General features: G+C 35.8%; 1 protein-coding gene across 1 annotated transcript in view; it reads left to right on the top strand.

The window, feature by feature from the left end:
- Positions 1-26,655, top strand: part of DIAPH2 (diaphanous related formin 2) — a 244,795-nt gene that overhangs the window by 13,906 nt on the left and 204,234 nt on the right. The window contains exons 2-11 of the mRNA XM_059824601.1: positions 6,483-6,515; positions 8,932-9,108; positions 10,618-10,722; positions 15,126-15,146; positions 19,244-19,383; positions 19,792-19,866; positions 19,953-20,022; positions 21,305-21,441; positions 22,626-22,734; positions 25,338-25,448. Of these exons, the coding sequence (XP_059680584.1) occupies positions 6,483-6,515; positions 8,932-9,108; positions 10,618-10,722; positions 15,126-15,146; positions 19,244-19,383; positions 19,792-19,866; positions 19,953-20,022; positions 21,305-21,441; positions 22,626-22,734; positions 25,338-25,448 (978 nt within the window). The remainder of the gene's footprint in view (positions 1-6,482; positions 6,516-8,931; positions 9,109-10,617; positions 10,723-15,125; positions 15,147-19,243; positions 19,384-19,791; positions 19,867-19,952; positions 20,023-21,304; positions 21,442-22,625; positions 22,735-25,337; positions 25,449-26,655) is intronic.

Below are 26,655 nucleotides of genomic sequence, written 5' to 3' on the forward strand. Positions count from 1 at the left end.
AAGGAACATGTCTTGCATGATCACTAGAAATCAAAATAAGAAACAGCTCCTGGCTGTATGAAGTGCTGTGTAAAAAACTTGCCAGTCATGTAGCGCGGCTGTTACAAACTCCGCTGATCTTGTGCTGTTTTAGTGATGATAACTTAGGTGATGTGGTCGGTGCAGAGACTTGATGGAAACTGTTTGGACTCTAGCAGCAGCTCTGGAAAATGCTAAAACTTAATTTGTCTTTGCACAGGCTAACGTGAAAACTGCCTCTTCTAATAGGCTTTCTGAAATTGTTTCTACAGTAGCCTAAGCTTATCTAACTGCCAGCTGTCCTGGTGCCACCCTTGTCCTTTTGTCTCACAACCAGCAATTTTGTTGACTTAGACTGCTGTGGAACAGCATCTTTTGGAAGAAGCACTTAATTTTTCTCTGATTTTTAAAACTAACTTATTAATGACCGCTGATAAAATATTGTCTGAAGCAATCTTTCCAAAGCAGTAATGGCAGTTTGACCCAAAATAACAAAACAATATTAGCTGAATTGTTTTCCTTGACTCGTTTGTATGTTCAGTTACAAAACTGTTGAAATTAATTCATCTAAGTTTGTTTGCAGTTATTTTTTTCAACTTCTGAATAAATTTGCTTTGTGGTAAAGACTTCTTTGAAGTCATCTGAAAAATGCAGTTTCTTGAACAGCCCTTTTGCTTTTGGAGTGTGATAGTGTTCTGCCAAATCAGACAAAAATGAGGAAGCAGTCTCGGTTTCTCTCAACCTCCATTTTTAGTCAGACCAGAGTGCTACTTAGGGTCTCTCTATTCCCCTTGCACAGAGACAGGGTGTGGAGCTGCCCCTTTCCTTCATCCCTTGAGGATGAGTCAATGGCATTTGTTAGGGCGAGCGTCCAGTATGATTAACGTGCCTCTGGCCTCTTTTTCCCCTCCCTCCTATTTGGGAGCGGTGCTGAGGCACTCAGTCTTCCAGCGCTATGATTAAAGAATTGGTGCCCTCTGCTGTTAATAATTACCAACTTGGGTGACCTTCTGGCTTTATTCAGTATGAGGAGTTGCCTATCTTCTTTTCCTAGTATAGCTCGTTTCTGGATGGTCAGTCTCCTGGGGAAAAAAAGTAGAGTAATTGGGGAAAACCAGGCAGCTTCGTGGTTGGGAAGATGACTGCCATCCTCCAGTCTAACAGCGCTGGCTCTGTGTGCTACCTTTGGGCTGTCATCGTGAGTAACTTTCCAGCTTCGTTTTAGCAGCCTGGTGTAAGGTGTTCACAAGCTCCTTGGTCTCCATTTGTAATGCCCCAAGGAATGTTTATCTTCATGTTCAGGTTATAGATTAAGCCTTAGCTTAATAATTTAAACAATACATATTTAAGGAATTTGTGAAGTGAACAGCTGCAAAGCAAACAAGAATTTTCCATGTCGTGTCATATAGACCAGAGGCAAATATGAAACAATAGTAACAAAACTATTAGTTTTTCTAATTTCAGCTATCTTTAATATACCTGATGGATTACAACAATCATTTCAAGTTGTTTTTGAAAGCATGGTGAATGCTCCTTGAAGTGCCAAAAAATTACTATAAAGCAAACGTGTTGTGAATTACATTTTTACTAATATCATTAGTAACGCCAGGTACACTTTGTCATGGATAAAGATCTTGAAAGTCCTAAATGAGTGTGTAGTTCTAGTTTCTGCGCATCAGAAACCTGTGTCTCAGGTATCTTTTCACAATTTCCTAGGTACCTTTTTACATTTAATTACAAAATTGAATATGTTAACAGATGGTTAAATTTGTCTAATGGGAATGTTACTCATTCTCTGTACTGAAGAACAGAGGTAGTGATACCAAAGACTTAAACAAATTAGTTAGCATACAAAACCAGACCCCTTTGTGCAAACTTTGTACAGATGAGTTAAGACTATACTGCGTCACACAAACTGAAATACGCATTAGTTTTCCTGGAAACAGGCTGGCTGTGGCGATTAGCTCTATTGGGTTATGTTAATGTTGTCTACCTGGAGACAAAAGTATACTGAGATCTAGCACCTGATACAGCCTCTGGGTCTCCTGATAATGGCTGATATGCAAACTTGAGACTTGGCCAAACAGCAAAGTCAGTGAAATGCCCCAAATGGGTGCCCTAAGGCTGACCTACCTCATTATAATGCTAAAACCCACACCTCCGAGCTAGAAAAGCCCCCAACCCAAATAAGCCCCCTACTCTCTGGGCATACGTAGTGAATTAAGAGAACTGTATCTTTAAGATGAAGTAAGAAAGATCCTAACCAATAGTTAGCTAAAGGGTAGGACCAGTAGGCGTAACTAACTGTTTAAATACCTGTCATGATTTCAACTGGGTGTGCATGTTAGGAGGAAGGATCCCCCATGCACCCAGCGCTGCAATAAACCAATGTCGGCTTTCTAAACTATCATTTGGTTTGGAGAGTTTTCTTGGTTACGATTTTCGGTAACAGTAGTGGGAGTGAATTCTATTTTGTGGCTCTAAGACTTAGACTCAAATTGCTCTCAAGTTTTTGTACTTCAGATATTAACCGACTTTGGGTTTTGTCCCTTTAAATTCCCTTGGTTCAGGTACTCATATGAGAAGTTATTTCCTTCCTGGTTGTATGCAAATTTATTTGCAGCTAGTTAAAAAAACCTTATCCTTGAAACAAGTTTTGCAGAGTCTTTTGCCGATGTGGTAGTCCAGGTAAATTTTAGAAAACAGTCATAATATCATAGTTTGAAGCCAAGAAAGTTAAGAGAAGGTGAAGTTTCTGTTCGGTACTCTTAGAAAATTAGGTTTGCTAGTAGCAGTTGGAGCTGTTACCAGAAGTTGTAGCCTGTGTGCAGAAGCGGGTATTGCAGCACACCATGATTTGCCTGAGCAGTGTCCTGTGGAGTGAAAATTGCTGTTAAGTTTAGAGTTGCTTTTGATTTTATTTTTGTGGTGGAAGTGAGAGTTTTGAGTGTAACAATTAAGAACATGGTAAAGTAATACTTTTATGTAATGGAAAGATCAATCAACCCATGTAAATGCACCTTAAATTACAACTCATGGCCAGCTCAAGTGATGTGGAAGGTTTTATTAATACGTAAGTTAGAAAAAGATAAAAATAAAAGTAGACTTGCCATGAGTTTTGCATTAAAAGTTAATGCAGTCATCAAGTTATTTAATTCTTTGAATGTTGACATTGTTACTGCAGTAGCCTGAGCTGAGCTTGGATGAGCAAACTGTGATTTTTACACCAATAAATGTAGTGAGCTGTGGTGAAAATCTGTCTACTGTTTTTATGTGCAAGATTTCAATTACTCTGAATATTAACATGGCTGAGACTGACTTTTCAAGATAAGAATAATGTGATGCAGTTGCATTAGTATATGCTATGGTTTTTGTGTGCCTTATTGTCATGATCTGTCAGTACTTATGCAAGTAGTGGGATACTTACAGTAAACTAAAATTGGGAGGAGTACATGGAAAGTGATATTTTTAACAACTGGTGGACTGTAAAGACTATGTTCAAAAGGGAGAAGATCTGTTGCTTAAGTCTTCTCAGTGAAGAACTAAGTAAATCAGTAGGAAATAGTTCTTTGATACAGGAGTTGATGAAGTTCCATGGTTTGTGTTGATACTTAACACTAGGAGAGAGAGATGATAGGCTGCTCTCAAGTTGTATGTGTGTGTTTATATACAAAAATACTAATCTGATATCGCCTACCTGCAAATGTTTTATCATGGAGATTTTTGCAAAACCTTTGCCTTTGGGTTCCTTCTAAAATCAGGGAGTTAGTGTCTTTAACAGGCTAGGGAAGGGTTGGTTTCTTTTCGTCTTGTGATGCTCTGGCTGTCTTAGAGATGGCTGAAAGAATAATGCTAGAGGACTGACTACAAAAACTACGGTATCTTCAACTTCCTTCTGGGGAGGTAAACTACTTTTGGTTTATGTTCTTAAATCAGGCTGGAAGCGTGATTTCTTTGTTAGTGTAAGAGACTGTCAAAATTGTGTGTCAATGAGAATTTGCAGGTACATAACTGCCTTGCTTCTGCCTCCAGCTACTTGCAGTTTCTCTTCTACCTGTTAAATGTGTTGCTTATCTTGAGTAGCTACTGGCAGCAGTGTAGCTTATGCACCATAAGGAGATCTGGGAAGTGAGCTCGAGATGTCTGAAAAAATGCTGTGTGGTATCTTGCTTTAGTATTCTGTATTTTGCCCAGAGGAGTTTGAGTGACAAATGCAATATAAATGTAGAGATGGAGTAGATTATCCTGTTCCAGGTTCTGGGAGAGATTGACAGTACTTAAATGAGAAGGGGAAAAAAAGAGAAGTATTTCTAGTACACGTGACTGCTAAACCAGATAAAGAGTTTTAGAACTTCTTGCTTACATAGCTGCCTCTGGGTTTAAGTCATGGTTAGGCTTTAATTCATTTGGCCTTCTTGCTCAATAATCCCCATTAAAAATAAAAGGTCTATTTTCCAGACTGAGGACATCTTAGTTTTGATTTCAAGATTAGATTATTACTTCGTCTTTTAACTCCACACTAAGTCTAGGTAACAAAAATACAGGAGAGGTGTAGCTGTAAGGAGGAGGTTTGAGATAGGATGGTTAAGGTGGTGAAAGGTTGGTGTCAACATCTGGAGTAGTAAGAGGAAAAGATTTTATCCTAGCTGTCTGTACTGGGTCAGGCTGGGATGGCATTAATTCGCTTCATAGCAGCCCATATGGTGCTGTGTCTAGATTTATGACCAAAGCAGTGTTGATAAAAACACCAGTGTTTTAGCTTTTGCTGAACAGCATTTACCCAGTGTTAAGGCCGCCTGCTTCTTGCTGTCCCCTCCCTGCCCCAGGATTAGGATGGGGTGGGCCGAAGGCTGGGAGGGGACACAGTCAGGACAGCTGATCCAAACTGACCAAAGGGATATTCCATACCATATAGCATCATGATTAGCAATAAAACCAGGGGCAGCGGGGTGGGAAGGAGGAGTTTTTTTCCTAAGTAGCAGTTTCTCAGCACCTGGGTAGATATTGGTCTGCTGGTGGTGAGTGAAGGTTTTTGCATCATTTGCCTCTTTATATTTTTTTATTTTTCCTTCACTTACTAAACTGTCTTTATCTCAACCCGTGAGTTTTTCTTGCTTTTGCACTTCTGATTCTCTCCCTGATCCCGCTGCAAGGGAATGAGCAAGGGGCTGGGTGGGGACTGACCTGCCAGCCAGGGTCAATCCACCACACTGTCCTGGATACCTCCTGAATGTTTATCTTCATTGTATTTTTAAAGCATCAACCCATTGCCCCTCTTTCCCACCTTGACCCCTCCTCCACTATTTGTATAGTCTTGCAAATTTCCTTGTTTCAGAAATATAATATTGACAACCATAGCCAAGAGACAGAAAGTAGAATTAGGAAGAATGTGGTGTTTTAATATCTTCTACCAAGGGGAGGTAAAATATTGTGTGTTCTGTGTTGAAAAGTTACAGGTTTATTTCCAGTAACATTGAACTCATCCACTGTGTTATCCTGTACCACTGTGTGGTGTTGTTCATTATCACCATAATAATTTTGGCTGGTGAGAGCATAACCAAGGAATCTGAAACTTTGTCATCCAAGAAGACAGGGTCGCTGTTTCCTAACCAGTGACTTGCAGGGCTGTGTCATTATATATCAACTACCATGCTTTTTCATATACAGCTGTTCTTTTTGTCTCAGATTTCCACCCCCCCACCCCTCTCACCCAAAGTTGTACACCTTAATTACCTATTCATGACTGCTTGGTGTAAATTGAGCAACGATGATTAACCAAGTGCTTCCTTGATATGATTATTGATATTGGTATGCGATATAGATTGCTTTTTTGACTGTGAATAAAGATGTAATGTTGGTGGTCTTTGTCAGCAGGTTTTTACTGTCATTAGGGAAAAAGTGAGAAGGCACTAGAGTGGGAGAGATAGTAGTGAATGGTTTGTGCATTATCAGTACACTAGCTTTAACCAGTTCATCTGTCAATTTACATTACTCAATGCTAAGGTGAATTTAGGAAGTGAAGCGGTGAGAAATTGGCAGAAGGCTCAAGATGAAGCTAGGGCACAGGAAATACTCCTCAACTCTCTGAGTCTCAACAACTCTGTCAAAACAGAGTATCATATAGTGATCTGCTAACTCGATTTGAAGTCCAGTAGTCCATGTTTGTTTTGGAAAGATTTCTAAGAGATCTTACTGTGTTTTTGTGAAATACTGGGGGTGCTAGAGCTATACAGGTTTCAGGTTTGTGAGTTAAGTAGTCAAAAGACAAGGTGAAATGGGATGCAAGCCTGCTTTTGCACATAAAATGCAGTAGATTCCATACTCATTTAGCTGCAGTTTTGTCAGAACACTTACTGAAATTTCAAGTGCTTTTTGATGTTAGAATACATGAAATACAGACAACTTTATTCTGAAACAGTAGGTAACTCTGTCTCTTTTCTTTGATTTGTGTGTTTTTTTAATAGAATATTCAAATAAAAACTTTGGCAGATGATGTGGTAAGGTCTTTGTAACATCTTAATTTGCAATGGTAACTCCACGCTGCATGCTATTTTACTCCAAGTGTTGTGGACAATAGAACATGTTCTTATAAGGATATTAAGCATTAGATTTCAGAAAACTGAGTTACTACTGTTCCCAAAGATGTTAATTTGTAACTTCAGTTGAAGAAGAATAATTAATGATATCCATTTGGAGAAGCTTCTTTAACCACATTCCAAATACTTTTGTAATACTGTGAATATGTTGAAACTGTTATTGAACAGTTCAAGTGTTATTTCTCTTGACCTTCTTTTTAACAGAGAAGGATCTGCAATGGTTCTTCAAAGTTAGTTGCCATATGATTCAAGTGGAACCATTTTGGGTAATAAGTGTGTACTGTATGTCAACCAAGTTTGTATTCAGTAGAACTAACTTTGTAACTCTGAATACTTTGAAACCTGTTGTAAAGTATTTTTACAGAAACTGATATTAAAATGGATTTCAGTAAAATTACAAACTTTTTATTTTCTATATATAATAGTTAAGCCACACTGGCTACTTAGTTAATCATCACTTATATGTCTGAAATGAAGAATTGTACCTGGTAATCATGTAGAAGATTGATTTATGGCTTTAAAGTCATCTCACCATTGCAATATGATTAAACAAATCTGTTTCAAGTATACCTTATTAACAACAAATTACAGTATGGTGAAATTGATCTTAAATGGAAGCTTTTTCGTGACTGCTGAATGGGCATTTTAATGTAAGTGAACAGTGAAACTGCATTTGATGTATATTGGCTAATTTTGGATATTGCCTTTCAGGCATTATGTCATCTTGGGCCTTTTCAAATAGGCTATGCCCTAGTTTTAGTTTAAAAAAATGTAATGTAAACTATTCTAATATGGAAAAAATGGGATTAAAGTAAAATTCTGACCTTGTTAAAGTATCCTTGTAGGTAATGTGTTTCTGTCCACAAATTTAAGTCTCCTAAGGAAGAAGAAAACCCAAACCCAACCCCCCTCCCCTCAAAAACACAAACAACCCAAAAAAACCTCCAAAGAAATTCAGAGGGAATGCAGCTTATCTAGGGATACTTTCCCTTCAAAAATTTAAGGTAATCTTGTAGGATCTCAAACATCAAAACAAACCCAATAGCAAAACAAACCAAGAAAAAGAAACAAAACAATAAATCAAAGAACCACCCTTCTTCCCCATATTCCACAGCACTTGGTCAAATTTCTCCACTCCTGACCGGACTAATCTAAAATGAATCCAAATTTCATACAAATGAAATACTCCATTAAACTTTTCACACCTCACAGAGATTGTTTAATTATAGAAAATACAAATTTTGGTTTACATGTCTTCATAGCGATTGTAATAACTGCTATGAATGATACTGGTAACCCTGCATAAGCTGCTGTTAGATGAAAGCACATCTTCATAAGGCTATTGAATGCTTGAAACAAATACACTAGTATTTGTTGATGCAAACTGTTAATTTAGAAAAATCACTATAGGCATGATGTTCTCAAAATGAACATACATATATATATAGTTAAAGACAGTATTATTAAATAAAAAAAATTCTGACTATTCAGAATAGTTATATGTTAATAATACAGTAATAAATGGCCTTATAAGGAAGGTGCTCATATTGGTTGTTTCCAATATTAACAAATTAACTGAATAAGCATGCTTTTTAAAAAAAAAAAAACGGTGGGGGGTTTGGTATAAGGCATAAAACAAGTCAGCCTTAACCAGTGAAACGTCATTGCAGACTGTATGATATGCTTTCACTAATGTCTGTTATGTGTATTTAACTATGGATGGCTGCTTCTGTGTGAGTAATCTATTACCTGGCTTTTTAAAATTATGCACTAATTTCAGGAGTCCGTACTCAAAAACACTTCAAGGAATTGTGAACTATACTTGGAGCATTAATTCCTCTACAAACTTTATTTTACTTTAGCAGGATTTTTTTATAAGCCTGATGAACTTGTGAGTACCTCCTTCCCAACGCTGGCTTTTTCAGTTGTCCTCCAAAGACTTATAGCTCTTCAGGTGAAGGAACGCTTGGACATTACCTTTGTGGTACCATATTTATTCACTATCAGGATAATTAGGGAGTAATGTGAGAAGATGAACTCAAGATTTTGAAATGCTAAGAGTTTAACATAGATGGTATACTTTTGAAACTGTGAGAAATCGTTATATCCCTTTTGCATGTGACCTGTAATGAATTTACCTTAAATGTTGTCTTTCTATGAAAAGTAATCTCTGAATGTTAGAGTATTTTTACTTACAGTTCAGTTTGAGTTTTAACTCTGCTGCTTGGATTAACTAAAAATGTGTGTATTACTGCCATGTATTGGCTGCTTTCCTGTATTTCTATTTCTGCTTATTTTTAAATGGATGTCTTTGCAGCGTGACAGAATAACAAGCTTCAGAAAATCAGCTGTGAAAAAAGAGAAACCTCTCATTCAGCATCCTATTGACTCTCAACCTTCTATAAGTGAAATCCCCCTTGCCCAGGCACTTGTTGACGAGCGTTGCATGAACTTATCAGAAAAAGAAGTTATGGATCTCTTTGAAAAAATGATGGTAAGATGATGTGCTACATTGTTTTATGAGGTTTTAATTTGTTTTCATGTTGGCATTTATTATGTAGTAGTGTTTTTTCAAATGTTGCCTTTTGGCAAGTATTAACTACTTGGGAGGGCATAACATAGGCCTGATAGACCTGTCTAAATTGGCACATAAACTATTGAGTAACTCATTGAATGCTAGTATTAGATATGTTTAAATTACTTGGTCTACTTCTACAGAGAAAACAAAGGCAAAAAGCCAAAAATAAAAATCTTAAGCTGTTGATTGCTTCATTAAGATAACCTCTATAGATCTTAATTGCAGTAGTTAGATACTGCTGCTGAAGGATAGTTTTTAATAAACTTAAGTAAATACCTTTTGGAAATTACTAATTTCCATTAATAAAATCTTCCTGTATAGAAAGCTGAATTTTTGTATGGTCTTGAATATTTTCTGTCATAGGATCACTTGTCAAGGTTTGTGATTCTACTCACAAGCAAGCTTTTCTATTGGTAATACAGAAACAAACTTTTGAAGTAGGTGTGTGTTAATTCTGCCATGCACATTGGTATTAGGAAGTGCAATCTTTTGACTATTGTTGGAAATACTGTTTTCTGTATCATTCATTAAAATTGTTGTAAACTTCCATACAGTCAGTATGGCCTAAGAACTGTCTTGTTCCGTTGTGTAGCTCTGCTCTGTTCAATGAAGTTATAAATCTCTTTTGAAAGATGGAATAAGTGTTAATTAATACTTGCTTGATTTGCTTGTTAGATTAAGGGATTAATTTTTAACTTTTCCAAGTAATGTTAATTGAAGCAGACAATAGGTCAGTCTTCCAGAGACTAACAATTCTTTGAAAAAGCTGTTAGCTAGTAAGTTATTACAGTAGCATTTACTGGTCTTCGTTGCTAGTCTGAAGTTACTTGGACTTTTAATGGCAAGACTAGTCATGACTAGTAATGCCTACATGTTGTATTTAATCAGTTACTTAGTTGAAACGAGCATCTCCAGATTTAATCTAGCAGAATGATTAGATTTTTTTAGGTTTGTTTTAAGTACATCAGTTGGAACGCATTCGCATCAACCGCTGCCACAAGCTGATTACATAATAACAGCCTTCTGATTAGATAGTGCAGGAACAGTGTCCGTTGTGATAAGATTTTATAAAGAACACCGGAACTTCACAAGAGTTAACACTTACGTGATGAACTTGAGGTGTAGAATTTTTTGGTTTGTCCTCTAGTTTTATTTCTTGAGTTAAATTTCACTAATGGTAACTACCCTTGATGCAATTATAATTTTGGGTTAAGTCTTGAAAACAGCCAATGCTTGAAGTGACAGAATTATGTGAGAAAATCGGGTAGCTCAGCATTCAAGAAACTGAAAGGCAGATAAGCTGGAAAAAGTCAGTTCTGTTTGTTTAAAAATGACCCATTTGCTTAGGAAGAGGAGTAGAAAAATAAGAGGCTAATGAAAAGCATGAAGGAGAATCTTGATGTTGTGTGGTCTGTTTCTTTACAGGAAGACATGAATCTAAATGAAGAACGTAAAGCTCCTTTAAGAGATAAAGACTTGACCACAAAACGTGAGATGGTTGTCCAATATATTTCTGCAACTGCCAAATCTGTAAGTAGTCACCTCTCCAAGACAGATGAAAGTAAGAAGCTTAGTGTTAAGTGAGTGTTACACTTCTCAAGCTTGAAACTTTCATTTTTTTTTTTTGTCTGGATTTATCTTCTAAGATTGGTAGGAAGAAAAAATAATAATTCCTTACTTAATAACGTACTTCGAAATGCTCGCAGCTGCATCTGAAGGGTTAGTTTGTATTTCAGTTGTTGGGCAATGTAAAAACTTGATGCTTTCTTGTCAACCATAAGAAAATGTAAATCTAGTGATGTAGAGTAATGGATGGAACCTGAGCAAATTTCTGTGGAACTCATCTTAGAAATTTTTGCTACCAGAAGTTCTTGGAAGGCATAGCATGACTTTATGGTTTCATTAATGACACATACTGGTTGTACAATTTGCAGTGTTAGAAACAGGGAATCAAAATATTGGAAGTATATAAGATTGAAGTAAAGTCAGTTCTTTGGCTTAATTTCAATATGTTGAGTACAGTAGCTGGCTTGAAGACTGTGTTAAATATTTCTGCTAAGAAATGTTCTGAAGATAAATAAAATGATTCCTTTAGTGAAAAGATGGTCTTAAAATGAGTTTCAATTTATATTTTGAGTAGAAAAAAATATGTTCAGACCTTTCATGTTGATCATCCTCTGTACTTAAGTTGTTTGATTAACCCTTAGTTGATGATCCTTCATGCAGAATTTTTGAAGTCTGTCTGTTTCGGGGTGCCAGAAGTGTAAGAGAACCACTGGATGCCCCAGCACTTGTTGGGGTGGAGAAGTACAATTTCAAATAGTGAGGAGCTGCAATTTATTTTCTGCAGTGGGACTAATAGTAATGGGACTATTAGTACTAATTAGTTATAAAATACAACATTAATGCTTCTTGTGTGTTTAAAAATTGACTGTGGCAAATAGTTCTTATCATGTAAAAGGAGAATATGCCATAAAAATTCATGAATGTTGGATGAAACGGAGAGAGAGAGATAGTTTCTGATTTATCTAGAACTAGGTTTTGCCCTGATTTGTGCCACTATTTGTTGTGTAAAGAATTTTAAAGGAGCTAGTGGTAAATTCTGAGGAACTTAATGTATTGCAGTATTGGGGAGAGGTGCGGGGGGGGCGGGGTGTAGCTTTGTGTATCCAAGGGGCAGTAGTATGCTTCAAGTGGTAAAATTTGCTGTTGGCATGGTTCTTCAATAGAATTAGATAATGCGTATGATTTTTTTTGGAAGTTAGGATGAATCTCATCTTTTTTCACACTTAAGTTATTGTGTATAATAAAAGGTTACTGGAAATGAAGCCTATGTGTGGAATAATTGTTCAAATAAATAATGGCAGCACTGCTAGCAGTTCTACGGAGCTGAGTCTGAGTGCTAAATACAGATAACATTAATTAATAATCTGTTTCATAGTGAAATAAACTGGCAAATAAGATGATGTTGGTGCCTGCCTAATGAATCTACAAGCATGGACTGTAAGCAGTACAGTTGACTTGTTTTTCTTTTAACCTTTAAAATCAGCTCTATGGAGTTAAATTTCAAAAAATTAAAACTACAATGACATGCAATTATTAAATGCAAATGCTTTGCATTGAACATTATAAACTTAAATGAGGAAAAACTTGCACTGTAATATGAAAATGGTGATGTACATTTCTGAGAGCGGTGATGTTCCTGCATGAGTTGATCTTAAACAAAATCCACAGTCCTTTAGCCTGTCCTGGAAGGAATCCAGCGCTTAAAGCATGGTCTGGCTAAACATACGAGTTACTGGAGAATTATTCAAGCTTATGCAGTGAATATTATGAAATTTCCTGTTAATTTACTTTGCCTAGATTATCTTTGGGAATTATTGATTATATGTTGTAAGGTTTTTGTCTTCATTTGGTGATCGATGTTAAATCTTAACATTTCTGCTTACTAAGAAAAATTTTTATTGAAGCAGTAGAAACTTTCACAATGGAAGTACTTGCAGTTCTTTCCCAAAATGTAGGTGGACGATGGTGATATGTCATGTATATCAATATCGAAATGCAGCTGCCTCAAGTACTATAATTTTGTAGCTGAGTAAGACAAACATGGCTACCATTGCATGTCTAACTGCTGAAAACTTTAACAGATTGCGTTACTGCTACCGTATGTGCTGCAGCATGGGAAGCTTAACAGAACTGGGGATATGTTTGCTAGAATGTACTAACAATTTAAAAAAAAGAAAAATCAAATTGCAAAATGTCCTCATACGTGAATGCACGCTTCGAAATTAAGTCAGCGCCAGTATGGATGTTTTATACGTATGCAAAATGTTTTTCCTAATGGAAAAAGGGCTCATATCGAAGTTTGTGTGCTTCAGTAAGTCCTTCTTGCAATTGAATCACAGCATTTGAATGGAATAGTTTAAGGTTGTTCAGAAATATGAATGACCTTTCTGTAATATGTTGCCCTACTTTAGCTTTTAAATAGCTAGCATCTTAACTGATTTAAAAAAAAATAAAAAGTAGAGGTCAATTGTAAAATGTTGACTGGGATCTTACAATAAAGCAAAACCTCATTTTCACTGTTAATTTCATCTTCTGTTTAGTTAAACTACTATTCTACTTAACTGAATTCAAGCCCTAACCAATTTTTACTGCATCATGAATTGTCAAACTTTCTTTTCTTCAGGCCATCTTCAGGCTTGTCTTCCAGGAAAGTACTGATCATGTTCAAAATGATCTTTCTTAAAACTTTCTACCTTTGGTCAAAGATAATTGTTCATCTGGCTTCCTTTTTATACTGAAAACACTTGGGCCTTTTCTTCTGCTTAGAGCTCACAAAGCACACTTAACAGTTGATGTGACTTTTCTTCCAGTTCATGTCATGTTTGTTTTAGTCAGGCTTTTGAGCTCTCTCCGCTCATTTGAAAATATCACTCTCATTTGCTGATGTTGTCTTAAATTATTTTTAAATTTGGTGCTTCATTTTCTCTGCCTTGTGTGCCGTCTGCAGCATGTTGACCGTGCTTTTCTGAAACACTGTACTGTCTTTAGAGTTCTGAGTGAGGAAGAAACCTTGGTTTTCAATGGATGGGAAAAAAAAAAGCTTTCCTTTTCTTTGGGAGATGGAGGAAGGATAGAGACTAATAAGCTGGATGCTTTTATGTGAAGTAATTATCTGTGCTTCAGATTCCTTCTCTCACGTGAAGAGAAAGTTTGTTGAGCATGGAAATTATGCTTGGGGAAATGGTGAAGGCTCAGAATTCTGTTACAGAGCTGAACTTGGTCATCTGTCGTACTGAATGAGTTGAACATTGTTGAGAGAAGAAGGTAGTAAATAAGGAAGAGAGATTGTCTGGTGATGACATTCCTTCTTGTGCTTCTAGAGGAAGCCTCGTCAGGAAGAGGAGAGAAGAGGTGATTGTGAAAGACTTGCAGGGACTTCTGTCTTCTGAAAGACTTCCTAAAAGAATAATGGAAGTGATAAGAGTAGAAAATGAAGCAGGTAGAGGCTGAACAGACAAAATCAAATTCAGATCTCAGAACAAAATCATACTGTCTCAGGCTCTTAATCAGATAAAAGTGTTATTCAATAAAAAGGCTGCTATTAGGTTGCAGCAAATAGCTGACAAGGAAAGGCCTACAATATACGAAGGGCCTCCTGGTGTTCACAGGAACATGGTCATTTGTGCAAAGTGATAGAACAGGGCAGAGATGTGCTGCCTTTCTGGAGGGTTTCTTCCATGTTAAGTCAACTTCTTGTTCATGAATATGCAGAGATGCTGTTCCGTGGTAAAAAAGAGAAGATGTCATTCTGTAAATCACTGTTTAATTATCCATGTAATTAAAAGCATCCATACTGAGCAGTTGAAGAAAAATGCCACATGAGATTTTTCTGAAATGGAAGTTAGATTTATAACTGTAGGCTATGTTTTTGATTATGAAAACTTAATTAAATTCAGTGATGACATCATCTAAATAGATCAAATGCTCCATAATAAATGAAGTTGCGTATGTACGAGGAAGTCAATATGCCATTAGTTTTTTCTGTAGTTTTCTCAGTGTCATTTGTAAAATACCTGACCTGATAATTTTAACAAAATGGCATATTTCTTAATCTTTCCAGATGTAGATGTCAAGCTAGGTATTTAGTTATTTGTTTGTAAATGTGTAAAATACTGATGATTCAGCAGCGGAACATAAGAATTTCAAATTATTTCTCCTGCAGACAGTAGAACTACTGTTTTCCTGCTGAGAAGCTGTAACTCTTAAACAGTTAGATAAAGTAATAAAAGAATGTAACTGCTACTAATGATTAAACACTGAAAAATTTCTGTGATGCTACATCCTACTAAGTACTATGTGTTTATTTATGTATTATTATTATTATCTTTTTTACACAATAACCTCTCTTGGCTGACCACTGCATGCAGATAGTCGGAAGTAAAGTTCCGGTGAGTATGAACATGATAGTTTTGTTTTTTGTTATGAACACACTTCCATTTTTAGAGATCAGGCTGGAATATTTTAGACTTGTATCTTGGCTTTAAAAGTTCAGTGGACATAACTGAATCCTTGTTTTAGCAAAATAATTTATCAACTACCTCAGTCGTGTTTATCTAACAAGTATAAGATCATTGACTGCACTTTTGAGGGATCTGTTTTTAAGTTTTCAGGAATCTATTTCCAAATACTTCAGACTCACTGAGAAGACATCTGTTCATTGTGAACAACAAACATAATTTAGACTTGTCTTGCTTTTTATTGAAGACAATCACTCGAAACTTTCAATTTACAGTTTTTGGCTTACTCCATTCTGTTTAGATGTGGATCTTTTTTTAGTGTCCTAATTGTTAGCAGTTTATTGTGGAAATGTCAGCTGCTGGATATCAGTGTGAGAATAAAATCAATGTAGAATATTCAGAAGGTCAATCAATAAGCATAAGATGAGATCACTCACAGCACAATTTTTCTCATATTAAGTGCTCAGCTACATTTTATGTTAAGTCATAGTTGAATTTAGTGATTTTTTTTCTTTTAAACAAGTATTTGGGATTGAATTTGTTGGACTGAATTCAGCAAATTTGTGTTTCCTGGAAAAAAGGATTTTTTTGGGAATAATTACCTATATATTTAAAATGATTGCTGAAAGCAAAGATGTACTTTTAAATTACGGATGGACTTTATTTTTGATTGCAGCCAAAACAGGCTTTTCAGGTACTGCGAGGTTTTCTACTTAGGTCCTATTCAGTACTGCTATTTTGTAGTAAAAAGAATAAAGAACAACTTATGACTTAAAACGGCCTAATTATTACCTCAGGTGTACTTAAGTATATAAGGATATAGCACAGGGATAAAGAAGTCGCTGTTGGCTTTGCTTTATTCAGAGTGGTCTTTTAAATAGACTTCTCTGTATTCACCAGTACTTTTTAGTTTTGTATAAAGTACTAGTTCATATGCTGATGGAGAAAATATGTAAGCACAATGACGGTTTTTACACATCTGTGTTTTGAGGGGAAAAATTATTAACTCTCCAGTTCAGTGCATTAAAACCAGTTTCAGATAATTCCTGCTGCCATGTAGTTTCCTTATGTTATGAATTAGCCTGAACAGCTGCTTTGTGAAGAGATGATTTTATAAAGGAAACCTGTATATGCAGAATGGGTAGTGGAGAAACTCTAATATCTGTTTTCTTCCCGATGCCTTTTAATTGGGAGTCTGATGGAGAGCAAGAATAGTTATGCAACAAAAGCATGGTTTTGCACAGATAGCTTGCGATAATAGTAAAATAAAAAATGTGCCTCTTTAGAGTATGGCTTCTGCATATTATTGCTTAAAGAATGCATGCATCTTGGTGTGGTGTGCTTCTTCTCAATATGTGTTTTTATAGAATTCATCCCTTGGGAGTTGATTGCATATGCCGGCATATGTAGTTATTTTCCTGAAGATTTACAGATTTACTGGGGTCAGGAAGGAGAATAATTTTGGGCTGTTGATGCTAATACTGTTGGGTTGTAGTGACAATTGCAGAGAAGAAGTTTGCCTGTTAATGGGGAGTTTAGAGCTTTAACTTATTTGACTTTTACTTGGGATCTCAAGCACTGGTGCCCACTTGTCATTTTTAGCTGACTGCAAGGTAACCATTTCTTGCTTTTATAGACAACAATAATTGCATTGAAATGGCAGCTACGCATCTTCTGTTTATCTGTAAGACATTAATGTAGATGTCTAAAGTAGGATTAGCTTTTTAGTACTGTTTTTAATGGGTTGAGTTCATGTGTTGGGCTAATATCTACAGTGTGAAGTGGATATGAACTGTGTAAACTCCCAATTTCTAGTTCAGGAGCTGGTAGAGTTTTTTCTCATAACTTGAACAAGGATACGGCTTTTCCAAGTCAAATGTGCAACAACTAGAGTATATGTGGTTTAAAAAACGTAATTGAAAATGCTTTTATTGCTTTCCTAAAACCAAACAAATGATCCCTACCTCCCCCAGACAACTTATCTACCATTGTTATTATACTCTAATTAAAATATAGTGGTTTCTTTGCTTGAGATAGAAACAGAATATTAATAATATTAGAGAGTATGGAAAAACTCCAGTTATTCATTGGCGTGGGGGGAAGTGCTTCCGCGTTTTTAATAATAATGCTGGTACCAGTTAACGTGTTTCTGTCTGAAGAGTGATGGCATTCCACTGAAGTTTCCATTATTTCATCTCTTCATAGATTTTTGTGGCTTACAGCAGTGCTTCTGTTTTCTTCTTTTAGGGTTTTGGGAATGGCTGTTGTCTGAAATGACAAAAACTGTACCCTGTTATGTGTAGATGGTGTACATGAGTTACACATAGAATCTTTTTTGGTTTCCATCCAATGCAACGAAACGCATAAAGCTGTTCCTGTTTTCCAGTTCTTTACCTTATGGTCTTTCAGAGTGATGATTTTTCTGTACTATTATTTTCAATATGTAGTGCTAGTATACTTCTCTGATTTGAAGTCAGTTCCTACTCTTATAAAGATAACCTCCACCCATTTATTTCTTTTTCCTTCGGTGGAGGAGCATCTCTTTGTTTAGGAGGTTGATAGTGACAGATGGTAGTTTCTTTACGCATCTTTATGTCTGTCTTGGTCCTTTGATGTATAGCTGGCATGCGTTGTCCAGCTAAAGGTGCTCTGCGTGTCAGCAGGAAGCGTCTTCCAAGTTGACATAGTCCAGAGGACACTGTTGTCTTAATGCACTCACAACCTGTGTCAAATTTTTGTTTTGAGGTGAGGACAAACAATCTAAAATTACATTGTGAACATTTACATAGTTCTGTTATAGGAATTAATACTGGAGTGTATGTAGGTCAAAATCATTAACTTAAATGTAGACAAGTAATTTTGTCAGCAGTCATGCTTAGTGCCATTTTTGGAAAATGAATGGTAAAAATTTTGAATAGGGCAAACCAGAAACTTCATTAAAAGTGTAACTTTTTGAAAGAGATAATTGGAAGATTACAGTAATCGGAGAAGTTCCTTATACAATTAAAACCGAATACTTACAAATTCTGTTCTACGTCAGGTACTTCTCATATTGCCTTTACACCCATGACACATCTTTACCAGGTTCTCTTCAATAGATCATTTAGACCTAAGGAGCTTTAGGAACTACATACTAATCATAACCACTCTTCTGAGATAAGCCTACTTTTCTGCAACTTGTCAGAGCTGTACAAAAGATAAGTTGCACCCTTTAGTAAAATGTTGTGTATATTGTTCATGGTTTTGAATACTACAGCTCTAAAAACTGATTATCAGATATTTTAATACTGAAATACCTTGTAGGTAGTTATTCTTCTGTAATGGCGCTTCAGTAGGGAAACGAGCTCTTTGTCAAATCTTGCATATGACATTTCTATCGCAAACAAGATCTTCTAGAGAACTCTGTTAATGGCCAAACATGGAGTTATGGTACAGCAAGAAAATACTGAGTCATGCAGTTGCATGATTTTAAAAACACTGGTTTCACAGTTGGTGGATACCAGCTCCTTTTCAAAGTTATCTTCAGTGGCTTATCTTCTTCCTTTCTTTCGTAGAAGAGAGAATTAAGTTGCGAGTCAGGATATGTCCATAGTGAAAATGTACCGCTTTTTAAAAACAGGAGCAGGTACAGTGGGATTGATCAGACAAGCTTCATAGCAAGTGTGGGTTTTTTTATGTCTCTATGGTTGTTTCTACTACAGTGTTGTGAAGTAGATGTTAAATGAGAGTGTGTAGCAGTTAAACATGTTAATACAACTGAATGATGGAATTAAATTTTTATATCCAAGACGTAGTGCAAGCACTTTACTCGAAATGAAGGAGATTCCAGAAAAATATTTACCCTTGTGGTGCAAAACCTAAACTATTAAACACTTAAGACAAATCAAAGTCGAGTCAGGTGTCTTTAGTAGTTGTACAGGGAAAACAGTGATTTTAAAATTCACGCAGAAATATTGGCCTTACGTGTTATCATCTAAACGCTACGATGATCAATACAGCATTAAGCAGCATTGTGTCTTCTGTGATAGGGTGGACTGAAAAACAGCAAGCATGAATGCACATTGTCCTCGCAAGAATATATTCATGAATTGCGATCTGGAATTTCAGAGGAAAAGCTTCTTAATTGTCTAGAGTCTTTGAGAGTGTCTCTAACTAGCAATCCAGTCAGGTAAGTAATAATTTTTGCTGTAGTTTTCATCATGCTGGTTTTGCTTAGCAAGAAAGAATTGTGGTGTTGGTTGGTGGGTTTTTTGGTTTGGTGTTTTTTTGTTTTTTTAAACCAGAGTAATTATGCTAATAATTGTTGGCATGAGAAAGTAGTTCTCAGCACACTGGAAAAAGATAAAGGAAATGTTTGCATCTGTGTACAATATCTTCTCACCTTTCACAGTGGTTCTCAACAACTTCTAGTTGTTGGAACTAAGCTTTTATCTTAATGGTTGATCAGGTCTTCCTGGGGAATGAAACTTAAAGCAGGGTCTATGAAGAGATGTACAAGCAGTCCTGGAGACATAACTTTGCAAGTTTTACATTTGATTAAGAAATTATTAAAAGCATTTTTCTTCCTTTTTTCCAGCTGGGTTAACAATTTTGGACATGAAGGTCTTGGACTTCTGTTGGATGTATTGGAAAAGCTTCTGGACAAGAAACAGTAAGGACTCGGATCTTTTGAAGGCAGGGGTGGGGGAGCTTGTGAAGATTGTTTGTACTTATGTTATTTTCCTCCTCCGTTTCAAGGCAAGAAAGTATTGATAAGAAGAATCAACACAAACTTATCCAGTGCCTCAAAGCATTTATGAACAATAAAGTAAGAAATATTTTAAATTCAGATACTTCTAGCATGATTGTTTTTTGTTCTCTTCAAGATCTGTGTAGCTTATTGAACCTCAGAAAAGGAAGGAAAGCTTATATATCCAGTGTCAGCTGACTCTTTGGAAGTGTAGGTCTTAATATAACTTTTTGTTGAGAGTCTTGTTCATAAACCTTCTAAATACGCATTTTTGTCTTAGTTTTATTAAATATTATTGATTATGGGAAATACAATATTTGGCAAACAGGATGATAGTATGGATTTAAGGTAAGTGAATTACAAAATTAATTGCTTATGAAATTGAAAGGAAAATACTTCTTTGTAAATTCTGATTTCAATATGTGATGTGTTTTGTTAATATAATGTACTTTTCACCTGATTTTAAATTGAGTATGTTTTAATATCTTTTTAGCTACAGTTTCTAAGTTGGTAGGTAGTGAGTAACATGGGTTACTCATGCTCACAAAGTGTGAGTACTGCTTCTAGAAGTTGATTTGTTAAACTTGTAATTTTCCTTTATTCATAGCAAAATCTAAAGTGTTGTTATAATGATTTATCCCCCTCCATCTGTAACAAATATAACTGTGCATTAAAGTTCCTTTTAACTACTGTTACTCTGTTTAGTAAAATCTCACTTACAGAGTACCCTGTCTGATCAAGTGGGAGAAGTAAACTTAAATGGTCATCTGCTTCCCCCGCGCTATTCCTACACTTACAGTGTAACTGCAAACAATTAGATATCTGATTAACTAACTCTCCTGTAGTTAATGAAAATGAATAAGAAAAATAATGCTACTTCATTTTGAAGGCCAATGTGTAGGTTGTTTTGATTTAGCTGTACAGAAAGTGCAATAGAATATACAGTAAATAGAAGAAGATAGTTGTTTCAAAAAAGAATTTCAACCTCTATTGGTCATTGTGTGGAAAATGGTATTTCGACTTGCCAGGAGCTGTTACAGTTACAGGAAAAAAAAGAATGAACGCATTTTTCATACTGTTGAGGTGTTTCAGATAGAAAATAAAAACTCATTTGTCTTTTGGTGGATACCTGATTTTGCAAGGTATGGTATCTTCCTTAAGAGCTGACTCACTTTCTTTCTTAGGAGAAAGCCTCAAATGTGTCCCCAAGCGGTAATAGCCAGAAGGTTTTAGTATAGTGTTGCCAAACTTCATATGGGGGGAGAGGGTGTGAGGATTCCTAAGGATCTGAAGCCCAAGATGATGATGAGTATGTGAAGTAATTACAATCTTTTCACTGTAAGCTTTTTGTTTCTTAAAGTATGGATTGCAAAGGATTCTAGGAGACGAAAGAAGTCTCTTGCTGTTATCAAGAGCAATTGATCCAAAGCAACCACACATGATGACTGAAACAGTGAAAATACTTTCTGCTATCTGCATTGTTGGAGAGGAAAATATGTAAGTAAGATACTGAAACAAATTTTTTTCTTGAATACTCATGAGTTGTCAGTTTGGACACAGGTGAGAAAACTTGTCAGTCAAACAAATGTAACCTCTTAAGTCTTTACTTTCTTAGTGTAGTTTAAATGAAAAGAGACTTTCACTTCTTCTCATGCATTAATCCAATATTAAATCAGCCAAAAGCAAATGAGTAGAGATCTACAAACCATGTCTTAAGTGGAAGGTCTGAAAGGACTATGATTGCTTACTACAGAGAAGACTTAATGAGCTATAACTTCGTAAATGGCTGATGGAAAAAGAATATACAAGTTACTTCATACATACCTGATGAGTACAATCAGGAATTGTGAACTTGTAATTGCCCCAAGGAAAGCTGTCAGATTTTAAGACAGTATAGAACAGTGTGTATTAGCGTGGGGCACTACTGAATCTATTATTGTGGTGAGGATTGAGATAGGGACATCTCCCCTGAGGAGGGGAGATGAACTTACTATATTTTAAAATTAATGATTTGACACCACATGTTAAGATTATTCATTAGTTTAGAAGATAATAGTATTAATATAGAAATAAATACATTTATGGATTTTATTAAAATATCACCTCTACCTAAACATAACAAATTTGGCAGGGGCATAAAGTTTACATTTGTAGCTGAAGTTCTGAATAGTTCAAGTTACGGAGTTCTGTAGCACGTGCCCATGAGGTTGTTTTAAAAGATAACCAGTTGGCATATGTTTGGTTTGAATTATTGAGTGTGTTAGTTTACTGAAGGTTAAAAATGGCAAACTCCGTGTCTTGTATGCAATAAATAGATAAAACCATTTTGATTTCTGAAAAGTCAATTTATTAGAATTCCGATGTTAAACATGTCAACTAGTACCTAGTGCACAGTCTTACAAAGGTAGTGATTTTTTTTTTTCTCATTGGTTGTTTCTTAGCTGAATGTCACAATAATTTAGGGATTTATTCACTTTTTTTTTAATTCAACATTAAACTTGTAGATACTTTTAACACTTGGTTCTTTGTTTTCAACTTTTTATAGGTAAGTGTAGACAAATGCATTCAGATTCTCTGTCAGTACACTAAGGTCTTGAGTTGTGTAAATAGTGGGCGAAGTATCTTTAAAATGAGGAAGTTGACTGTGTGGTACGCTTTTTGACAGTTTATCTTTCTCTTAGTCTGGACAAGCTTTTAGGTGCTATAACAACTGCTGCTGAAAGGCACAATAGGGAACGTTTTTCTCAGATTGTTGAAGGACTGGAAAACCATGAATTCTTACAGCTGCAGGTGGGTTTACTTTTTTATATGCTTACTAATTCTTCAGAAATAATCTAAAATACTAGAAAACAGTGTATTACTTTATGATCTTTAAATTATTTGCCAGCAAAATCTTTTAGTGCTATTATTCCAGTGTTCAGTAAAAGAGGAAAAATAAAGGTAAATGACCTGCTGATACTAGATTTTCTCATTGTTAACAGTGTGAAACCAAGAAACTCACTTCCTTGTCCCAAAAATAGGGTTAAAAAGCCTTGACCTTAATAAAAAGAGAGTAGGTAGTGATATTCCTTTTCTCAGATGCCAGATGTAATGCTCACATAATAAGTCTGTGAAAGCATTTTATTATCTTTGTCATTGCTGAATCTTCTTGACCGGGAATTTTGTGCGGTTTAATGGACCAATAAAAATCCAGCTCTAAGTCTGCCCTCTGAAATGTTTTAGTCATTGTTACTTGAGTCCTGAGGAAATGGAGTTTGCGTTGGAGGTAGTGGTCCCTGTATATCTTTTGGGTTTAGGGAAGAAGCATGAAAAAGTACTCCTAAGTTGTTTAAACACCCCCTTCCCCCCAATCTTGCCCACCCAAAGTAAACAAAACCTCCTGTATTTATGGGTTTGAACGGATTCCATCAAAGTAATGTATCTGTAAAAAGACAGAACAAGTCTGTGTTGTGCTCTTGAAGTGAGTATTGAGTTTAATTTAGAACCACAACTGGAATGCCTTAACTGAGCACACACTTCAGGTACCTTGCTGTTTGAAGTACTTGTGTCAGGAACATACTTCCAGTATTGTTCACCTTTTTGTAATATTACTGAATGAAGAAATAGATAAGCATAGATCTTTTTAAAATAGTTAAGTATTTTGAAGGGGGTTTTTTGTACTGAAATTTTCTAGGAACTGCAGTCAGAAGTTTTATTTGGTTCGGAAGGATTTGGGTAACTTGTACTTGTTACCATTCTCCCTGGTAATGACAACTTAGGTTAAATCCTAGCCTACCTCTGGTAAATTGAACAGTTGACTTTTTTTTTTCCCCCAAAAAAAATTAATGACACAAGGACAGTGATAATTCATTAATCATTTAGTAAAATGAGAGTTTTGGTTGCTATTAGAATGCAAGCTTTTTTAATTGTGGGGGTTTTTTTTGTAACTGCAAGTGTTTGCATAGAGACAAAGTGGCTGAATATCCTACAAAAGGTTGACTTGGACTTATTTCCTTCTCATAATACACTATTTAGACAAATTTTGTATTGCTAAGGTACCATGGCTGAAAGATGTGGGAAAGTAGAATGCAGGCAGGGCAGGTATACCTGCATGGAAGGTATACCTTTTCCCATTTTTAGATCATATATGTATCAGCTATATTTATCTTAATGCTATGTTTGCCATCAGTAGTTCTTGTTTCAGAGCTGATGAGTTATTGATATTCAATAAGTTTCTATAAATGACATTCTAATCTTAATAATGCTATCACAAAAGAATTAATTTCGAAGTTGTCTCCTTGTTGACTTAAAACAAACAAACCAAAACAACCACACAACATTCCTACCCCCCCCCCCCCCCCCGAAACCTCACTTCTACATCAGTAAAGGTACAATTGCAAGACTCATTAACTTGTTTCTGACAAAATCGTTCTTTACTTGTAATGTATTAGCAAAAGCCATTAAGCCAGAGTCTCTTCTGGCAAAAGCAATCATAGCAGATGGCACCTCTTCTCTCTATTAATTTCAGATTGGACATGTACTTTGGCTTGTTAAGTCATGTCATAGTAGTAAAATAACACGAATCATTCAAGCGAGCATGATGATACTACATTATCGGAAGATGTGGCTACATAAAGGGAGTGCCTTTTGAAAGAGTTTTTTAATAGAAATTTAAGACTCCATAAGGTGTTCCATTAAAACTAAATAGTGAATGTAATTAAAACAGGACGGGTGCTTTTATCTGACTTTTTTCTCTCAGCTATTGATTTTTTTTTTTTCCCCTCTCCTACTCTAATGCTACTTCTATTTGCAGTTAACGTCTTTTACCAAACTTGGTATTTCCCTGGAGTCCCATTTTAGTCTTTTAATGTGGATCAGCACTTTTGGCATTATGCTATTGTCTACCTGTTTTAAAGTAAATCAATTAAAGTGCACAGCTGTTCAGTTAAAGCACGAGCCAGTATCCTGAGACTTCAGGCATTTAGCAAAAATGCTGTGCGGGAGTAGAAAAGACACCTGGTGATGTGAAATATTTTGTGTATGGGTGGTTTTGTTGTGCTTTTTTTTTTTTAAATTTTCGATTACTGTGAAAACAGGTTGTTTTCAAATTGGTGAATACTGAGGAGAAAGAGAAGGCGTTGCGCTGTGGAACTGTAGTGTGGGAGTAACTTCCGGAAATGAAGTATGATCCTTTACATGATACAATCTTGACGTAGCAGAAGCACTCACAATATGAAAAGAGAGCAGTATTTGATGTTGCTTAAATTAACCAGTCAAGTGTTGAATGTGTGCCACATAATAAATAATATCCATCTCTCGACAGTTGGTTTTATAATTAAACTGGAATAGTCAAAGGCAGTATTTATTTTTATTCTATACATACTAAAAGTTTTTGTCTCTATTTCTGATAACAGGTAGCGTGTATGCAGCTCATCAATGCCCTTGTTACATCTCCAGAAGATCTTGATTTCAGGATACACTTGAGAAATGAGTTTTTACGTTGTGGCCTGAAGAAAATACTGCCTGTAAGTCATTTGTATATAGGAATTGATCACAGTCAACTGCTCGTGAACGTTGAAGATAACTAAATTGTTTTACTGAGAGGAGCAGATGTGAAAGATTGGGGGTGGGGAAGGTCAGACCTGGAAAGGACTATCAATTCAAATCTGCTTCATTCTGCATAGTTGCAAATTTAAGCTCTCATTAGCTGTGTAAACCATAATGGTAGTTGAAACAGTCAATATATTAGAAATTAAATTAGGGTAGTGAAATTTAGTGTAATGAGCTCAAAGCGCATGAACGTGAGTCTGGCTGTGGAACCAATCTTGGATTAACTTTCTTTGTATATGCCGTTCCTGTTGTTTTCTGTGAAATCTGTTTTTCTTTAATCTGCCTTCTGAAAATGCATTTGGAGTTTTTAGGGAAAAATCATGCAGCTGCACAGAAGTATGCCTTTATGGGTAGTTGTGTATGAATATTTGTGAATTAAGGGTAGATTTATAGCTCTTAAGCAAGAAACCGTTCTGATGCTTACATCAAGAAAATGTATAATTAAGCTACTCAGCAGTTTCTCACAAAAGATGAGGGAAAATCAAGAGTCGCTACATTTTTGGGGAATATATATGGTTGCCGTTCAGTTTGTGCATATCTAGTTATGACAATTCCAGGCCAATTTCGATTTAAAGCATGGAGTGCGCTCACACTAATGGCTTTTGAACTATTTTTCCTTTTTTCTGATTTGCCTAGTAGGAAGGTAAACTAGGTTCTTCAGTGTATTAGAGAAATTGCTTGTATTTCTTAGAAGAAAAACAAATTTTTTCCTGCTCTAAGTACTGATTTTTGTTTTGGCTTTTTACTTCTCTTGTAAGTATTTCTCAATGTACTATGGATGTTTTTATGCTATGATCTAGATTAACTTAATAACAGAAGTTGTAGGCATATCTTCTTTACGCTTCTTTAAGCTTCTTAAGTTCACTTTCATTAATGCTTTGAAATATCCTCGCTATTTTTTCAGGGAAACTCTAACGTTAACAAGTATAAACTGCTGACTATGTCCCATTAAGAGAACTAAACTCAATTAGAAGGCTTCATGTTTGTTCTGCAGCCCATACCTGCTATATTTGCTGATATTTTGCCTTAATTTTTCTCAGCTGCGCAATTATAATAAAAAATGCCAGGCACTGAGTTACAGCTTACTCCTGTTCCAAAGGTTCATGTCTTATATTTTGTCAT

Source organism: Gavia stellata, chromosome 14 (genome assembly GCF_030936135.1).
Source record: "Gavia stellata isolate bGavSte3 chromosome 14, bGavSte3.hap2, whole genome shotgun sequence".
Lineage (NCBI taxonomy): Eukaryota > Metazoa > Chordata > Aves > Gaviiformes > Gaviidae > Gavia > Gavia stellata.